This window comes from Heptranchias perlo, chromosome 12 (genome assembly GCF_035084215.1).
Source record: "Heptranchias perlo isolate sHepPer1 chromosome 12, sHepPer1.hap1, whole genome shotgun sequence".
NCBI lineage: Eukaryota > Metazoa > Chordata > Chondrichthyes > Hexanchiformes > Hexanchidae > Heptranchias > Heptranchias perlo.
In genome coordinates, this window is record NC_090336.1 from 73,957,628 (window position 1) to 73,973,977 (window position 16,350).

Sequence of the window (16,350 nt, forward strand, 5' to 3'; positions counted from 1 at the left end):
CCAGAAAGTCCAAGGCAAACATCAGCACGGACAGAGTTTTAAAGAATTTAACATTTTTTTAAAAAAGAAAGTTGTTACGATTTGGGAGGTTTTAAGTGTCTCACTGCGGATTCTGTACGTGCAATAGACTCCCCATACAGACAGAAGATGATGAAGAAAAACCACACATTTATACAGCATCTTTCACGACCTCAGGACATCCCAAAACACTTTTACAGCCAATGGATTACTTTTGAAGTGATCGCATTCAAAATTATGAAGGGTTTTGATAGAGTAAATAAGGAGAAACTGTTTCCAGTGGCAGGAGGGTCGGTAACCAGAGGACACAGATTTAAGGTAATTGGAAAAAGAACCAGAGGGGGAGATGAGTAGAATTTTTTTTTTTAAACGCAGCGAGTTGTTCTGATCTGGAACGCGCTGCCTGAAAGGGCGGTGGAAGCAGATTCAATAATAACTTTCAAAAGGGAATTGGATAAATACTTCAAGGGGAAAAATTTGCAGGGCTACGGGGAGAGAGGGACTAATTGGATAGCTCTTTCAAAGAGCCGGCACAGGCACAATGGGCCGAATGGCCTCATTCTACATGAGTGGGATTGCAAAGCCAACGTTGGTCTCAGGCGCCACCATGTGGCGACTCAGGCAAGTTCAATGGGAAAAGCTGACAGGAGAAAGAGCTTCTGTTTATTGAGCACCCCAGAGTGCTTCATAACTAATTCAGCGGCTGAAGTTATGTCACCATTACGCGGCAGCTAATTTGTGCACAGCAAGATCCCACAGTATAGGAACAGGAGAATAGACAGGATGAATGCGTGGCTGCAGGGATGGTGTAGGAGGGAGTGATTTAGATTCCTGGGACATTGGGACTGGTTCTGGGGAAGGTGGGACCTGTACAAGCGGGACGGGTTACACCCGAGCAGGACCGGGACCAATGTCCTCGCGGGGGTGTTTGCTAGTGCTGTTGGGGAAGGTTTAAACTAGAGTGGCAGGGGGATGGGAACCTGAGCGGGGAGTCAGAAGGGAATAAAGTTGAGAGCAGCGAGAGAGGGGAAGACCCAAGTGAAATCTACAATACAAATAATACAAACAGTTGTTCAAGAACAAGTGAAAGGGAAAAGCGTAGAGCAGCGGAAAGAAAGTGTACTTTAGGTACTTCAGGCACGACAGATAAAATAAAAACTAGAAGGCTAAGGCGATTAACCCAGCATCAAAGCTGTGGCAGGGGGTTGGGAACCTGAGCAGGGAGACAGAGGAAAGCGTGTCAGGAAGGGACAGAAGGTATGGAGTAAAAGGTAAAGTGTTAAAAAAGGAAAAAGCAGGAACTAAGTGTCACAAAACATATTTGAAAGTTCTTTATCTGAATGCATGTAGCATTCGTAACAAAATGGACGAGTTAACGGCACAAATAACGACGTATGGGTATGATCTTGTGGCCATTACAGAAACATGGCTGCAGGGTGACAAGGACTGGGAATTAAATATGCCAGGGTATTTAACAATCAGGAAGGACAGGCAGGAAGGAAGGGGAGGTGGGGTGGCTATGTTAATAAAGGAAGGAATCACTGTAATACAGAGAAAAGATAGTGGGACAAAGGATCAGGATAATGAAACAGTTTGGGGAGAGATAAGGAATAATAAGGGAAAAAAACCACTCATGGGCGTAGTATATAGGCCTCCTAATAGTTGCAACTCTGCTGGAAGAAGTATTAATCAGGAAATAGTCGGGGCATGTAATAAGGGAACAGCTATAATTATGGGGGATTTTAACTATCATATTAACTGGACAAATCAAATTGGGCAGGGCAGCCTTGAGGAAGAGTTTATTGAGTGTATTAGGGATGGATTTCTTGAGCAGTATGTAACTGATCCTACAAGGGGGCAGGCAACCTTGGACCTGGTCCTGTGTAATGAGCCAGGATTAATTAATAATGTCCTAGTTAAGGATCCCCTCGGAATGAGTGACCATAACATGGTTACATTCCATATCCAATTAGAGGGTGAGAAGGTTGGTTCTCAAACAAGCGTACTGAGCTTGAATAAAGGAGACTATGATGGTATGAGAGCGGAATTGATTAAAGTGGACTGGGAAAATAGTTTAAAGGGTAAGACGGTACATGAGCAGTGGTGTTCATTTAGGGAGTTATTCTACAACTTTCAAAAAATATATATTCCACTGAGGAAAAAAGGGTGTAAAAGAAATGACAGCCACCCGTGGCTAAGTAAAGAAATTAAGGACAGTATCCGACTAAAAACAAGGACATATAAGGTAGCCAAACTTAGTGGGAGGATAGAAGATTGGGAAGTCTTCAAAAGACAGCAAAAAGTAACGAAAGGATTGATTAAGAAAGGGAAGATAGATTATGAAAATAAATTAGCAAAAAATATAAAAACAGATAGCAAGAGTTTCTATAGTTATATAAAAAGAAAAAGGGTGGCTAAGGCAAACGTAGGTCCCTTCGAGGATGAGACTGGGAAATTAATGGTGGGAAACATGGAGATGGCAAAAATGCTGAACAAATATTTTGTTTCAGTCTTTACGGTAGAGGACACTAAGAATATCCCAACACTGGACAAACAGGGGGCTCTAGGGGGGGAGGAGCTAAATACAATTAAAATCACTAAGGAATTGGTACTCAGTAAATTAATGGGACTCAAGGCGGATTTATCCCGTGGACCTGATGGCTTACATCCTTGGGTCTTGAGGGAAGTGGCAGTAGGGATTGTGGATGCTTTGGTAATAATTTTCCAAAATTCTCTGGACTCGGCAAAGGTCCCGGCAGATTGGAAAACTGCTAATGTAACACCCTTATTTAAAAAGGGTAGTAGGCAGAAGGCTGGAAATTATAGACCAGTTAGCCTAACATCTGTGGTGGGTAAAATTTTGGAGTCTATTATTAAGGAGACAGTAGCGGAACATTTGGACAAACATAATTTAATAGGACAAAGTCAGCATGGCTTTACGAAGGGGAAGTCATGTCTGACAAATTTGCTTGAGTTCTTTGAGGATATAACGTGCAGGGTGGATAAAGGGGAACCAGTGGACGTAGTGTATTTAGACTTCCAGAAGGCATTCGACAAGGTGCCACATAAAAGATTATTGCTCAAGATAAAGAATCACTGGATTGGGGGTAATATTCTGGCATGGGTGGAGGATTGGTTATCTAACAGGAAGCAGAGAGTTGGGATAAATGGTACATTCTCGGACTGGCAACCAGTAGCCAGTGGTGTTCCGCAGGGGTCGGTGCTGGGTCCCCAACTCTTTACAATCTATATTAACGATTTGGAGGAGGGGACCGAGTGTAACATATCAAAGTTTGCAGATGATACAAAGATGGGAGGGAAAGTAGAGAGTGAGGAGGACATAAAAAACCTACAAGGGGATCTCGACAGGCTGGGTGAGTGGGCGGAGATTTGGCAGATGCAATACAATATTGGAAAATGTGAGGTTATGCACTTTGGCAGGAAAAATCGGAGAGCAAGTTATTATCTCAATGGCGAGAAACTGGAAAGTACTGCAGTACAAAGGGATCTGGGGGTCCTAGTGCAAGAAAATCAAAAGGTTGGTATGCAGGTGCAGCAGGTGATCAAGAAGGCCAACGGAATGTTGGCTTTTATTGCTCGGGGGATAGAATATAAAAACAGGGAGGTATTGCTGCAGTTATATAAGGTATTGGTGAGACCGCACCTGGAATACTGCAGACAGTTTTGGTCTCCATACTTAAGAAAAGGCATACTTGCTCTCGAGGCAGTACAAAGAAGGTTCACTCGGTTAATCCCGGGGATGAGGGGGCGGACATATGAGGAGAGGTTGAGTAGATTGGGACTCTACTCATTGGAGTTCAGGAGAATGAGAGGCGATCTTATTGAAACATATAAGATTGTGAAGGGGCTTGATCGGGTGGATGCGGTAAGGATGTTCCCAAGGATGGGTGAAACTAGAACGAGGGGGCATAATCTTAGAATAAGGGGCTGCTCTTTCAAAACTGAGATGAGGAGAAACTTCTTCACTCAGAGGGTAGTAGGTCTGTGGAATTTGCTGCCCCAGGAAGCTGTGGAAGCTACATCATTAAATAAATTTAAAACAGAAATAGACAGTTTCCTAGAAGTAAAGGGAATTAGGGGTTACAGGGAGCGGGCAGGAAATTGGACATGATTTTAGATTTGAGGTTAGGACCAGATCAGCCATGATCTTATTGAATGGCAGAGCAGGCTCGAGGGGCCGATTGGCCTACTCCTGCTCCTATTTCTTATGTTCTTATGTAAACAGCAATGTGAAAATGATCAGATAATCTGTTTCAGTGACACTGGTTGAGGGATAAATTTCAGCCAGGACACTGGGGAGAACTCTCCTGCTCTTCTTCGAATTGCGGCCGTGGGACAGACGGGGTCTCGGTTTAATGTCTCATCCGAAAGACGACACCTCCGACAGTGCGGCGCTCCCTCAGTACTGACCCTCCGACAGTGCGGCACTCCCTCAGTGCCGCACTGGGAGTGTCAGCCTGGATTTTGTGCTCAAGTTTCTGGAGTGGGACTACGAACCCACGACCTTCTGACTCAGAGGCGAGAGTGCTCCCACTGAGCCATGGCCAACACTTCTGAAGCAGATTGATATCTGCTCCTGATCAAACCAAATACAACAATACAACTACAACAATTTGCATTTATATAGATTACATAGGTCATTGAAGTGTCATGAACGGGTGCAGAAAATAATCAAGAAGGCTAATGGAATGCTGGCCTTTATACCTAGAGGACTGGAGTACAAGGGGGCAGAAGTTATGCTGCAGCTATACAAAACCCTGGTTAGACCGCACCTGGAGTACTGTGAGCAGTTCTGGGCACCGCACCTTCGGAAGGACATATTGGCCTTGGAGGGAGTGCAGCGTAGGTTTACTAGAATGATACCCGGACTTCAAGGGTTAAGTTACGAGGAGAGATTACACAAATTGGGGTTGTATTCTCTAGTTTCGAAGGTTAAGGGGTGATCTGATCGAAGTTTATAAGATATTAAAGGGAACGGATAGGGTGGATAGAGAGAAACTATTTCCGCTGGTTGGGGATTCTTGGAGTAGGGGGCACAGTCTAAAAATTAGAGCCAGACCTTTCAGGAGCGAGATTAGAAAACATTTCTACACACAAAGGGTGGTAGAAGTTTGGAACTCTCTTCTGCAAACGGCAATTGATACTAGCTCAATTGCTAAATTTAAGTCTGAGATAGATAGCTTTTTGTCAACCAAAGGTATTAAGGGATATGGGCCAAAGGCAGGTATATGGACTTAGATCACAGATCAGCCATGATCTTATCAAATGGCGGAGCAGGCACGAGGGGCTGAATGGCCTTACTCCTGTTCCTATGTCCCTATTTAGCGCCCTTAATGTAGTAAAACATCCCAAGGTGCTTCACAGGGGCAAATATCAACAAAATTTAACACCGAGCCACATAAGGAGATATTAGGACAGGTGACCAAAAGCTTGGTCAAAGAGGTAGGTTTTAAGGAGCGTCTTAAAGGAGGAGAGAGAGGCGGAGAGGTTTAGGGAGGGAATTCCAGAGCTTTGGGCCCAGGCAGCTGAAGGCACGGCCGCCAATGGTGGAGCGATTAAAAATCGGGGATGCGCAAGAGACCAGAATTGGAGGAGCGCAGAGATCTGGGAGGGTTGTAGGGGCTGGAGGAGGTTACAGAGATCGGGAGGGGAGAGGCCATGGAGGGGATTTGAAAACAAGGATGAGAATTTTAAATTCGAGGGAATTAGTCACCCATACGCTGACTGCTAGGAAATTGTGCCTTGCTCCTAATGGACCCAGGACGAAATCAGACTTACCCAGGTCACAATATCACACATTTACAGTTGTTACAGTCCTGTCCACTGTCATCTGGCGGGTTCGACTTCCTCACTTTGTGTTGACTAATCTCTCGGACCAAGGTGTAAAAGGCATCCTCCACTCCCTGACAATGCAAATGGAGATTGGTTAGGAGAAAATCAGATGCACAATTAGTCCCACTCCCCCCCTGCTCCTTCCCCAGAGCCCTGAAAATTTCTCCTTTTCAAGTATTTATCCAACTCCCTTTTGAAAGTTATTATTGAATCTGCTTCCACCGCCCTTTCAGGCCACGCGTTCCAGGTCAGAACAACTCGCTGCGTAAAAAACATTTCTCCTCATCTCCCCCTCTGGTTCTTTTTCCAATTATCTTAAATCTGTGTCCTCTGGTTACCGACCCTCCTGCCACTGGAAACAGTTTCTCCTTATTTACTCTATCAGAACCCTTCATGATTTTGAACACCTCGATCAAATCTCCCCTTAACCTTCTCTGCTCGGAGAACAATCCCAGCCAAATTAGGTTTGATAATTGCTCCCGTGATATAAATGCAAGTTGTTGTTGTTCTCTCGTCTCTGCTCGATGGAGGGGATAACTTCGCAAAGTCTCACATCTCAGGAGCACCCTTTCCCCATCACAGTATCCAGCTGCTAACTGCATTATTCCAGCATCTATTTAATATATATTTTCATTCTCAGGAGATGGGTGTTCCTGGCGAGGCCGGCATTTATTGCCCATCCCTAATTGCCCTTGAGAAGGTGGTGGTGAGCCGCCTTCTTGAACCGCTGCAGTCCGTGTGGTGAAGGTTCTCCCACAGTGCTGTTAGGAAGGGAGTTCCAGGATTTTGACCCAGCGACGATGAAGGAACGGCCGATATATTTCCAAGTCGGGATGGTGTGTGACTTGGAGGGGAACGTGCAGGTGGTGTTGTTCCCATGTGCGTGCTGCCCTTGTCCTTCTAGGTGGTAGAGGTCGCGGGTTTAGGAGGTGCTGTCGAAGAAGCCTTGGTGAGTTGTTGCAGTGCATCCTGCGGATGGTACACACTGCAGCCACAGTGCGCCGGTGGTGAAGGGAGTGAATGTTTAGGGTGATGGATGGGGTGCCAATCAAGCGGGCTGCTTTATCTTGGATGGTATCGAGCTTCTTGAGTGTTGTTGGAGCTGCACTCATTCAAGCAAGTGGAGAGTATTCCATCACACTCCTGACTTGTGCCTTGTAGATGGTGGAAAAGCTTTGGGGAGTCAGGAGGTGAGTCACTCGCCGCAGAATACCCAGCCTCTGACCTGCTCTTGTGGGCACGGCATTTCGAATCAGATCAAGTTGAGAACCGTCCTTCTCGCAGCCTCTCTCTGCGCAAAGATCTTACAGGTGGGCAATCACAACTATTATATAATTATAACTGGGCACCAAACAGCCTCATCCTACTTAAATTTTTTTAAAGAGAGATCTGATCTGGAGTTTGTGCAGACTCTGAGTGCAGATGTTCCGGTGAAGGTGAAGGTGTCGGTGTCAGCCATGGCTCAGTGGGCATCACTCGCCCCTCGGAGTCAGGAGGTCATGGGTTCGAGTCCCACTCCAGAGACTTCAGCACAAAATCTAGGCTGACACCCCCAGTGCAGTACTGAGGGAGTGCTGCACTGTCTGAGGTCCCATCTTCCCTCTCAGGTGGATGTAAAAGATCCCTTGGCCACCGTATTTGAAGAGCAGGGGAGTTCTCCCCGGTGTCCTGGGCCAATTTTTATCCATCAACCAACATCACTAAAACAGATCATCTGGTCATTATCACACTGCTGTGTGGGATCTTGCTGTGCATAAATTGGCTGCCGCGTTTCCCACATTACAACAGCGACTACACTTCAAAAGTACTTAATTGGCTGTAAAGCGCTTTGGGACGTCCTGAGAGGAGTTATATAAATGCAAGTCTTGCTTTCTTTTAAACGTGTGGTACTGCACAATTTGTTAATGTTTATATTTGCAAAATAATACTTCAACTCGGGAAACATGCATCTACGTGTACCTTAAAATTAGTCCATCTTAGAACCCATTATAAAGTACCTGCAGTACTGGTTATGCCTGCAGGTGGCACTGTGGTAGGTATTTTCTTGTCAGAGGGCGTCACAGAATTAGTCACCCATGTGACACACAACAGCTATTATTCCACTGCCTGGGCAGATTCAATAGTGACTTTCAAAAACGGAATCGGACAAATACTTGAAGGGGAAAGATTTGCAGGGCTATGGGGAAAGAGCAGGGGGGAGTGGGACTAATCGGATAGCTCTTTTCAAAGAGCCAGCACAGGCACGATGGGCCGAACGGCCTCCTTCCACGCTGTAAGATTCTGTTTTAAGAGAGAAAGCACGCATGTCATAAGAAAGCAGCTGTCGGACGGCCGTTGCAGTCTTCAGCCGCCGAGCGGCACGGGGAACAGATTTCTGAAAAATTTCTGCGGCTCGTTCGCCATTTTTTTTTTGCTTCTGACTTTTCTCTTCAAGCAAGTTCTTTCTTGAAATTAATTTTGTAGCTTATGCGTTAAGATTTTACAGTTTGTTACTAATGCTTTCTCTCTTTTCCTCCCCACCCCAAATCAATTCGCTCGATCTGATCTGATCTGGGCCACCGCCCCCCCCCTTTCCTCTCCCCTATGCAACTGTGCACTGGCTTCCCGCAGATTCCCCTCTCCCTTCCCGAGCTGATGATGCTCCTGCCACCTGTTCTGCCGACCCGCTGACTAACTCTGGCCGTGAGCAGGCTTCCAATATCGCCACAGCCCTCGGACTGAACGCGTCAAGAGGAGGTAGTGATTAAACCGTACAGGGCTCCGATCAAACCGCGCCTCGAGTACAGCGTCCGGAGTTCTACCCTCAGACGCAAGGGTGACATTCAAGGACTGGAGGCAGTGCGGAGAGGAGCCACGAGGCTGGCCCCCAGTGTCAGGGGTCGGAGTTATAGGGAGAGACTCAGACTATTCAGCTGGAAAGGAGGAGTGTGAGAGCTGATCTTAGAGGGATGTACCTCCACATCCAGAGCGGAAAAATTAACCTGGGATATGACTTTCAATTAAACTGCGGGAACAGATTCAGGTTCAAATTCGTAAACCGTAATTTTAGGGCTGATATCAGGAAATTCCTCTTTACGCAGAGAGCGATCCAAGTGTGGAATAAACTCCCAGATTAGAGCAGCGGAGGCAAAATCCCTGGAATAGTTCAAGAAACAATTGGATGCCCCAATGGGAGAACGTTAAAAGATGGCTGGGTGGATGAATTAAGATGGGCCCAATGGCCTTCCTCATTACCTTGTGACCTTGCGTTGGGAGAATCACTAATGGATATTGAGCTGAAGTGTTCTGTACTGGGGCTGTTCATTCTCCTGCCCCGGCAGGAACTAACTGTATCACAGCATCACCAAGGATATATTGCCCTCGGAGGGGGCGCAGCGCAGGTTCACCAGAATGATATCGGGGCTAAAAGGGTTAAATTATGAGGACAGGTTGCACAGACTAGGCTTGTATTCCCTCGAGTGCAGAAAATTAAGGGGTGATCTAATCGAGGGTGTTTAAGATGATTCCTGGGATGAGAGGGTTGTCCTATGAGGAGAGATTGAGTAGAATGGGCCTATACTCTCTGGAGTTTAGAAGAATGAGAGGTGATCGTATTGAAACATACACAATTCTTAGAGGGCTTGAAAGGGTAGATGAAGATATTTCCCCTGGCTGGAGAGTCCAGGACTAGAATCATTGAAAGGTTACAGCATGGAAGGAGGCCATTTGGCCCATCGAGTCCATGCCGGCTCTCTGCAAGAGCAATCCAGCTAGTCCCACTCCCCCGCCCTATCCCCGTAGTCCTGAAAATGTTTTCCCTTCAAGTATTTACCCAGTTCCCTTTTGAAGGCCATGATTGAATCTGCCTCCACCACCCCCTCGGGCAGTGCATTCCAGATCCTAACCACTCGCTGGGTAAAAAAGTTTTTCCTCATGTCGCCTTTGGTTCTTTTGCCAATCACCTTAAATCTGTGTCCTCTGGTTCTTGACCCTTCCGCCAATGGGAACAGTTTCTCTCTATCTACTCTGTCTAGACCCTTCATGATTTTGAACACCTCGATCAAATCTCCTCGCAACCGTCTCTGCTCTAAGGAGAACAATCCCAGCTTCTCCAGTCTATCCACGTAACTAAAGTCCCTCATCCCTGGAACCATTCTAGTAAATCTTTTCTGCATCCTCTCTAAGGCCTTCACATTCTTCCTAAAGTGCGGTGCCCAGAACTGGACACAATACTCCAGTTGGGGCCGAACCAGTGTTTTATGAAGGTTCATTTAGTGATGGGCAATAAATGCTGGCCTTGCCAGCGACGCCCACATCACAAATGAATAAAAAAATCATAACTTCCTTGCTTTTGTACTCTATGCCTCTATTTATAAAGCCCAGAAGCCCATAAGCTTTTTTAACCGCTTTCTCAACCTGCCCTGCCACCTTCAACGATTTCTGCACATACATCCCCAGATCTCTCTGTTCCTGTACCCCTTTTAGAATTGTACCCTCTGGTTTATATTGCCTCTCCACATTCTTCCGACCGAAATGTATCACTTCACAATTTTTTGGGTTAAAAAAAATACATGGCAGATGAAATTTATTCATTCATGGGATGTGGGAGTCACTGGCGAGGTCGGCATTTATTGCCCATCCCTAATTGCCCTTGAGAAGGTGGTGGGTGAGCTGCCTTCTTGAACCTAAACAGTCCGTGTGGTGAAGGTTCTCCCACAGTGCTGTTAGGAAGGGAGTTGCAGGATTTTGACCCAGTGACGATGAAGGAACGGCGATATATTTCCAAGTCGGGATGGTGTGTGACTTGGAGGGGGACGTGCAGGTGATGTTGTTCCCATGTGCCTGCTGCCCTTGTCCTTCTAGGTGGTAGAGGTCGCGGGTTTGGGAGGTGCTGTCGAAGAAGCCTTGGTGAGTTGCTGCAGTGCATCCTGTGGATGGTACACACTGCAGCCACAGTGCGCCGGTGGTGAAGGGAGTGAATGTTTAGGGTGGTGGATGGGGTGCCAATCAAGCGGGCTGCTTTGTCCTGGATGGTGTCGAGCTTCTGAGTGTTGTTGGAGCTGCACTCATCCAGGCAAGTGGAGAGTATTCCATCACACTCCTGAGTTGTGCCTTGTAGATGGTGGAAAGGCTTTGGGGAGTCAGGAGGTGAGTCACTCGCCACAGAATACCAGCCTCTGACCTGCTCTTGTAGCCACAATATTTAAATGGCTGGTCCAGTTAGGTTTCTGGTCAACGGTGACCCCCAGGATGTTGATGGTGGGGGATTTGGCAATGGTAATGCCGTTGAATGTCAAGGGGAGGTGGTTAGACTCTCTCTTGTTGGAGATGGTTATTGCCTGGCACTTAAGTGGCAAGTAACATTCACGCCTGACATTAGCCCAAGCCTGGATGTTGTCCAGGTCTTGCTGCATGTGGGCACGGACTGCTTCATTATCTGAGAGGTTGCGAATGGAACTGAACACTGTGCAGTCATCAGTGAATATCCCCATTTCTGACCTTATGATGGAGGGAAGGTCATTGATGAAGCAGCTGAAAATGGTTGGGCCGAGGACACTGCCTTGAGGAACTCCTGCAGCAATGTCCTGGGGCTGAGATGATTGGCCTCCAACAACCACTACCATCATCCTTTGTGCTAGGTATGACTCCAGCCACTGGAGAGTTTTCCCCGATTCCAACTGACTTCAATTTTAATAGGGCTCCTTGGTGCCACACTCCGTCAAATGCTGCCTTGGTGTCAAGGGCAGTCACTCTCACCTCACCTCTGGAATTCAGCTCTTTTGTCCATGTTTGGACCAAGGCTGTAACGAGGTCTGGAGCTGAGTGGTCCTGGTGGAACCCAAACTGAGCATCGGTGAGCAGGTTATTGGTGAGTAAGTGCCGCTTGATAGCACTGTCGACGACACCTTCCATCACTTTGCTGATGGGACGGTAATTGACTGGATTGGATTTGTCCTACTTTTTGTGGACATACCTGGGCAATTTTCCACATTGTCGGGTAGATGCCAGTGTTGTAGCTGTACTGGAACAGTTTGGCTAGAGGTGCAGCTAGTTCTGGAGCACAAGTCTTCAGCACTGCAGCCAGGATGTTGTCGGGGCCCATCGCCTTTGCTGTATCCAGTGCACTCAGCCGTTTCTTGATACTCCACCACCATTCACGACTGGATGTGGCAGGACTGCAGAGCTTTGATCTGATCCATTGTTTGTGGAATCGCTTAGCTCCGTCTATAGCATGTTGCTTCCGCTGTTTAGCATGCATGTAGTCCTGAGTTGTAGCTTCACCAGGTTGGCACCTCATTTTTAGGTATGCCTGGTGCTGCTGCTGGCATGCTCTTCTACACTCCTCATTGAACCAGGGTTGATCCCCTGGCTTGTTGGTAATGGTAGAGTGAGGAATATGCTGGGCCATGAGGTTAAAGATTGTGCTGGAATACAATTCTGCTGCTGATGGCCCACAGCGCCTCATGGATGCCCAGTTTTGAGCTGCTAGATCTGTTCTGAATCTATCCCATTTAGCACAGCGATAGTGCCACACAACACATTGGATGGCGTCCTCAGTGCGAAGACGGGACTTCATCTCCACAAGGACTGTGCGGTGGTCACTCCTACCAATACTGTCATGGACAGATGCATCTGCGACAGGTAGATTGGTGAGGACAAGGTCATGTCGGTTTTTCCCTCGTGTTGGTTCGCTCACCACCTGCCGCAGGCCTAGTCTGGCAGCTACGTCCTTCAGGACTCGGCCAGCTCAGTCAGTAGTGGTGCTACCGAGCCACTCTTGGTGATGGACATTGAAGTCCCCCACCCAGAGTACATTTTGTGCCCTTGCTACCCTCAGTGCTTCCTCCAAGTGGTGCTCAACATGGAGGAGGACTGATTCATCAGCTGAGGGAGGACGGTAGGTGGTAATCAGCAGGAGGTTTCCTTGCCCATGTTTGACCTGATGCCATGAGATTTCATGGGGACCAGAGTCAATGTTGAGGACTCCCAGGGCCACTCCCTCCTGACTGTATATCACTGTACCGCCACCTCTGGTGGGTCTGTCCTGCCGGTGGGACAGGACATACCCAGGGATGGTGATGGAAGAGTCTGGGACGTTGGCTGAAAGGTATGATTCTGTGAGTATGGCTATGTCAGGCTGTTGCTTGACTAGTCTGTGGGACAGCTCTCCCAATTTTGGCACAAGTCCCCAGATGTTAGTGAGGCGGACTTTGCAGGGTCGACTGGGGTTGGTTTGCCGTTGTCGTGTCCGGTGCCTAGTGGTCCGACCGGTTGTATTCTTATTATGACTTTGTTTAAGCGAGATTTTACAACTGAGTGGCTTGCTAGGCCATTTCAGAGGGCAATTAAGAATCAACCACATTGCTGTGGGTCTGGAGTCACATATAGGCCAGACCGGGTAAGGACGGCAGGTTTCCTTCCCTAAAGGGCATTAGTGAACCAAATGGGTTTTTACAACAATCCGGTAGGTTTATGGCCATTATTACTAATACCAGTTTTTTTTAAATTCCAGATTTTAATTTAATTAATTGAATTTAAATTCGCCAGCTGCCATGGCGGGATTTGAACTCATGACTCTGGATTTTAGTCCAGGCCTCTGGATTACTCGTCCAGTAACATAACCACTATGCTACCGTAACCGATGAGAGTGCGCGCCCATCTATATCCTCTTGAAGTCTATCACTATCCTCCTCACTGCTCACTACACTTCCAAGTTTTGTGTCATCTGCAAATTTTGAAATTGTGCCCTGTACACCCAAGTCCAAGTCATTAATATATATCAAGAAAAGCAGTGGTCCCAGCACTGACCCCTGGGGAACACCACTGTACACCTCCCTCCAGTCCGAAAAACAACCGTTCACCACTACTCTCTGTTTCCTGTCACTTGGCTAATTTCATATCCATGCTGCCACTGCACCCTTTATTCCATGGGCTTCAATCTTGATAAGCCTATTACGCGGCACTTTATCAAACACCTTTTGGAAGTCCATATACATCACATCAACCGCATTGCCCTCATCAACCCTCTCTGTTACCTCATCAAAAAACTCAATCAAGTTAGTTAAACACGATTTGCCTTTAACAAATCCATGCCGGCTTTCCTTAATTAATCCGCACTTGTCCAAGTGACTGTTAATTCTGTCCCGGATTATCGTTTCTAAAAGTTTCCCCACCACTGAGGTTAAACTGACTGGCCTGTAGTTGCTGGGTTTATCCTTACACCCTTTTTTGAACAAGGGTGTAATATTTGCAATTCTCCAGTCCTCTGGCACCACCCCCGTATCTACGGATGATTGGAAGATTATGGCCAGTACCTCCGCAATTTTCACTCGGAGGCATAATCTCAGGATAAAGGGTCTGTCATTTAGGACCGAGATGAGGAAAAATTTCTTCCCTCAGGGGGGTTATGAATCACCCCCAAAGGGCTGTGGATGCTCATTCATTGACTATATTCAAGACCGAGATCGATAGATTTTTGGACACTAAGGGAATCAAGGGATATGGTGATAGGGCAGGAAAGTTGATTTGAGGTAGAAGATCAGGCAAGATTGAGTGGCAGAGCAGGCTCGAGGGGCCGTATGGCCTACTCCTACTCCTATTTCTTATGATTAAAGGATTCAATAGGATAGATAGAGAGAAACTATTTCCTCTGGTGGGGGAGAGTCCAGAACAAGGGGGGCATAACCTTAAAATTAGAGCCAGGCCGTTCAGGGGTGATGTCAGGAAGCATTTCTTCACACAAAGGGGGGTGGAAATCTGGAACTCTCTCCCCCAAAAAAAGCTGTTGAGGCTGGGGGTCAATTGAAAATTTCAAAACTGAAATCAACAGATTTTTGTTGGGTAAGGGGATTAAGGGTTATGGAACCAAGGGGGGTAAATGGAGATACAGATCAGCCATGATCTAATTCAATGGTGGAACAGGCTCGAGGGGCTGAATGGCCTCGTCCTGCTCTTATGTTCCTCGGTAGTCGGAATGGGATGCACAGCACTGCGTCGCGAGACTCCCGATCTCACCCACGCCCTGCTCTTTCAGCTCGAGTGGAGGAAATTCTGCATCATCTAGTGACTCACCACCTAGTGCCAGCTTGGAGATTGGCAGCAAAGGAGAAATGGCAGGACACAGCTCCAACCAGCCTGCAGAACAGTGCGTTCAGGACCTGGAGAGGGCGCGAGTTGGGAAGCAAATAAAATGCAAGTGTATTCACAAATCACAAAATAGCAACGCAGGTTAACAAGGCCATTAAAAAAAGGCAAACCAAGCCCTAGAGTTCATTTCCAGCGGGATAGAATTGAAAAGCAGAGAAGTTGTGTTAAGCTTGTATAGAACCTTGGTTAGACCACACTTGGAGTACAGTGCACAGTTCTGGTCTCCATATTATCAAAAGGATATAGAGGCACTGGAGAAGGTGCAAAAGAGATTTACTAGGATGATACCAGAACTGAGAGGTTATACCTATCAGGAAAGATTGAACAGGCTGGGGCTCTTTTCTCTGCAAAAGAGAAGGCTGAGGGGTGACCTGAGAGAGGTCTTTAAGATTATGAAAGGGTTTGATAGGGTAGACGTAGAGAGAATGTTTCCACTTGTGGGGGAGACCAAAACTAGAGGCCATAAATATAAGATAATCACTAATAAATCCAATAGGGAATTCAGGAGAAACTTCTTTACCCAGAGAGTGGTGAGAATGTGGAACTCGCTCCCACAAGGAGTAGTTGAGGCGAATAGTGTAGATGGATTTAAGGGGAAGCTGGATAAACACATGAGGGAGAAAGGAATAGAAGGATATGCTGATAGGGTGAGATGAAGTAGGGAGGGAGGAGGCTCGTGTGGAGCATAAACACCAGCATAGACCAGTTGGGCCGAATGGCCTGTTTCTGTGCTGTAAAATTCGATGTATATTTCAAATTTAAAAAAACTATTTCAGGCGCGTATTCTGAGAAACGGGGACAAAGGAAGTCTCTTAAACCACATGGCATTTCATGTTTAATCTTCTGGAACTCGGATTGTTGTAAAAACCCAACCGGTTCATTCATGTCCTTTAGGGAAGGAAACCTGCCGTCCTTACCCAGTCTGGGCCTCTATGTGACTCCAGTCCCACACCAACGTGGTTGACTCTTAACTGCCCTCTGAAGTGTCCTAGCAAAGCAACTCAGTTGTATCAAACCTGGTACCCAGAGCTCCCTTCCTAACAGCACTGTGGGAGAACCTTCACCACACGGACTGCAGCGGTTCAAGAAGGCGGCTCACCACCACCTTCTCAAGGGGCGATTAGGGATGGGCAATAAATGCCGGCCTCGCCAGCGACGCCCACATCCCGAGAATGAAATTTAAAAAAAATTCCACTGTAAATGTCCGATCTTTTTAACACCCCGTGTGCCCGTTTTTTCTTCTTGTAAGAACTCTCTCTCCACGGCAACTGTCCTGTCGCTATAAACAATGTTGTAACGGCCTTAGGAGTGAAGCACGTGCAGCACTAGGAGCAATAACTTGCATTTATATAG

At 46.9% G+C, this 16,350-nt stretch overlaps 1 protein-coding gene across 3 annotated transcripts in view; it reads right to left on the minus strand.

Moving 5' to 3' along the window:
- LOC137328094 (GTPase HRas) overlaps positions 1-16,350 on the minus strand; it is a 68,926-nt gene that overhangs the window by 1,420 nt on the left and 51,156 nt on the right. For all 3 annotated transcript variants that reach the window (XM_067994267.1, XM_067994265.1, XM_067994266.1), the window contains exon 5: positions 5,818-5,942. In XM_067994267.1, the coding sequence (XP_067850368.1) occupies positions 5,823-5,942 (120 nt within the window). In that variant the 3' untranslated portion in view covers positions 5,818-5,822. The remainder of the gene's footprint in view (positions 1-5,817; positions 5,943-16,350) is intronic.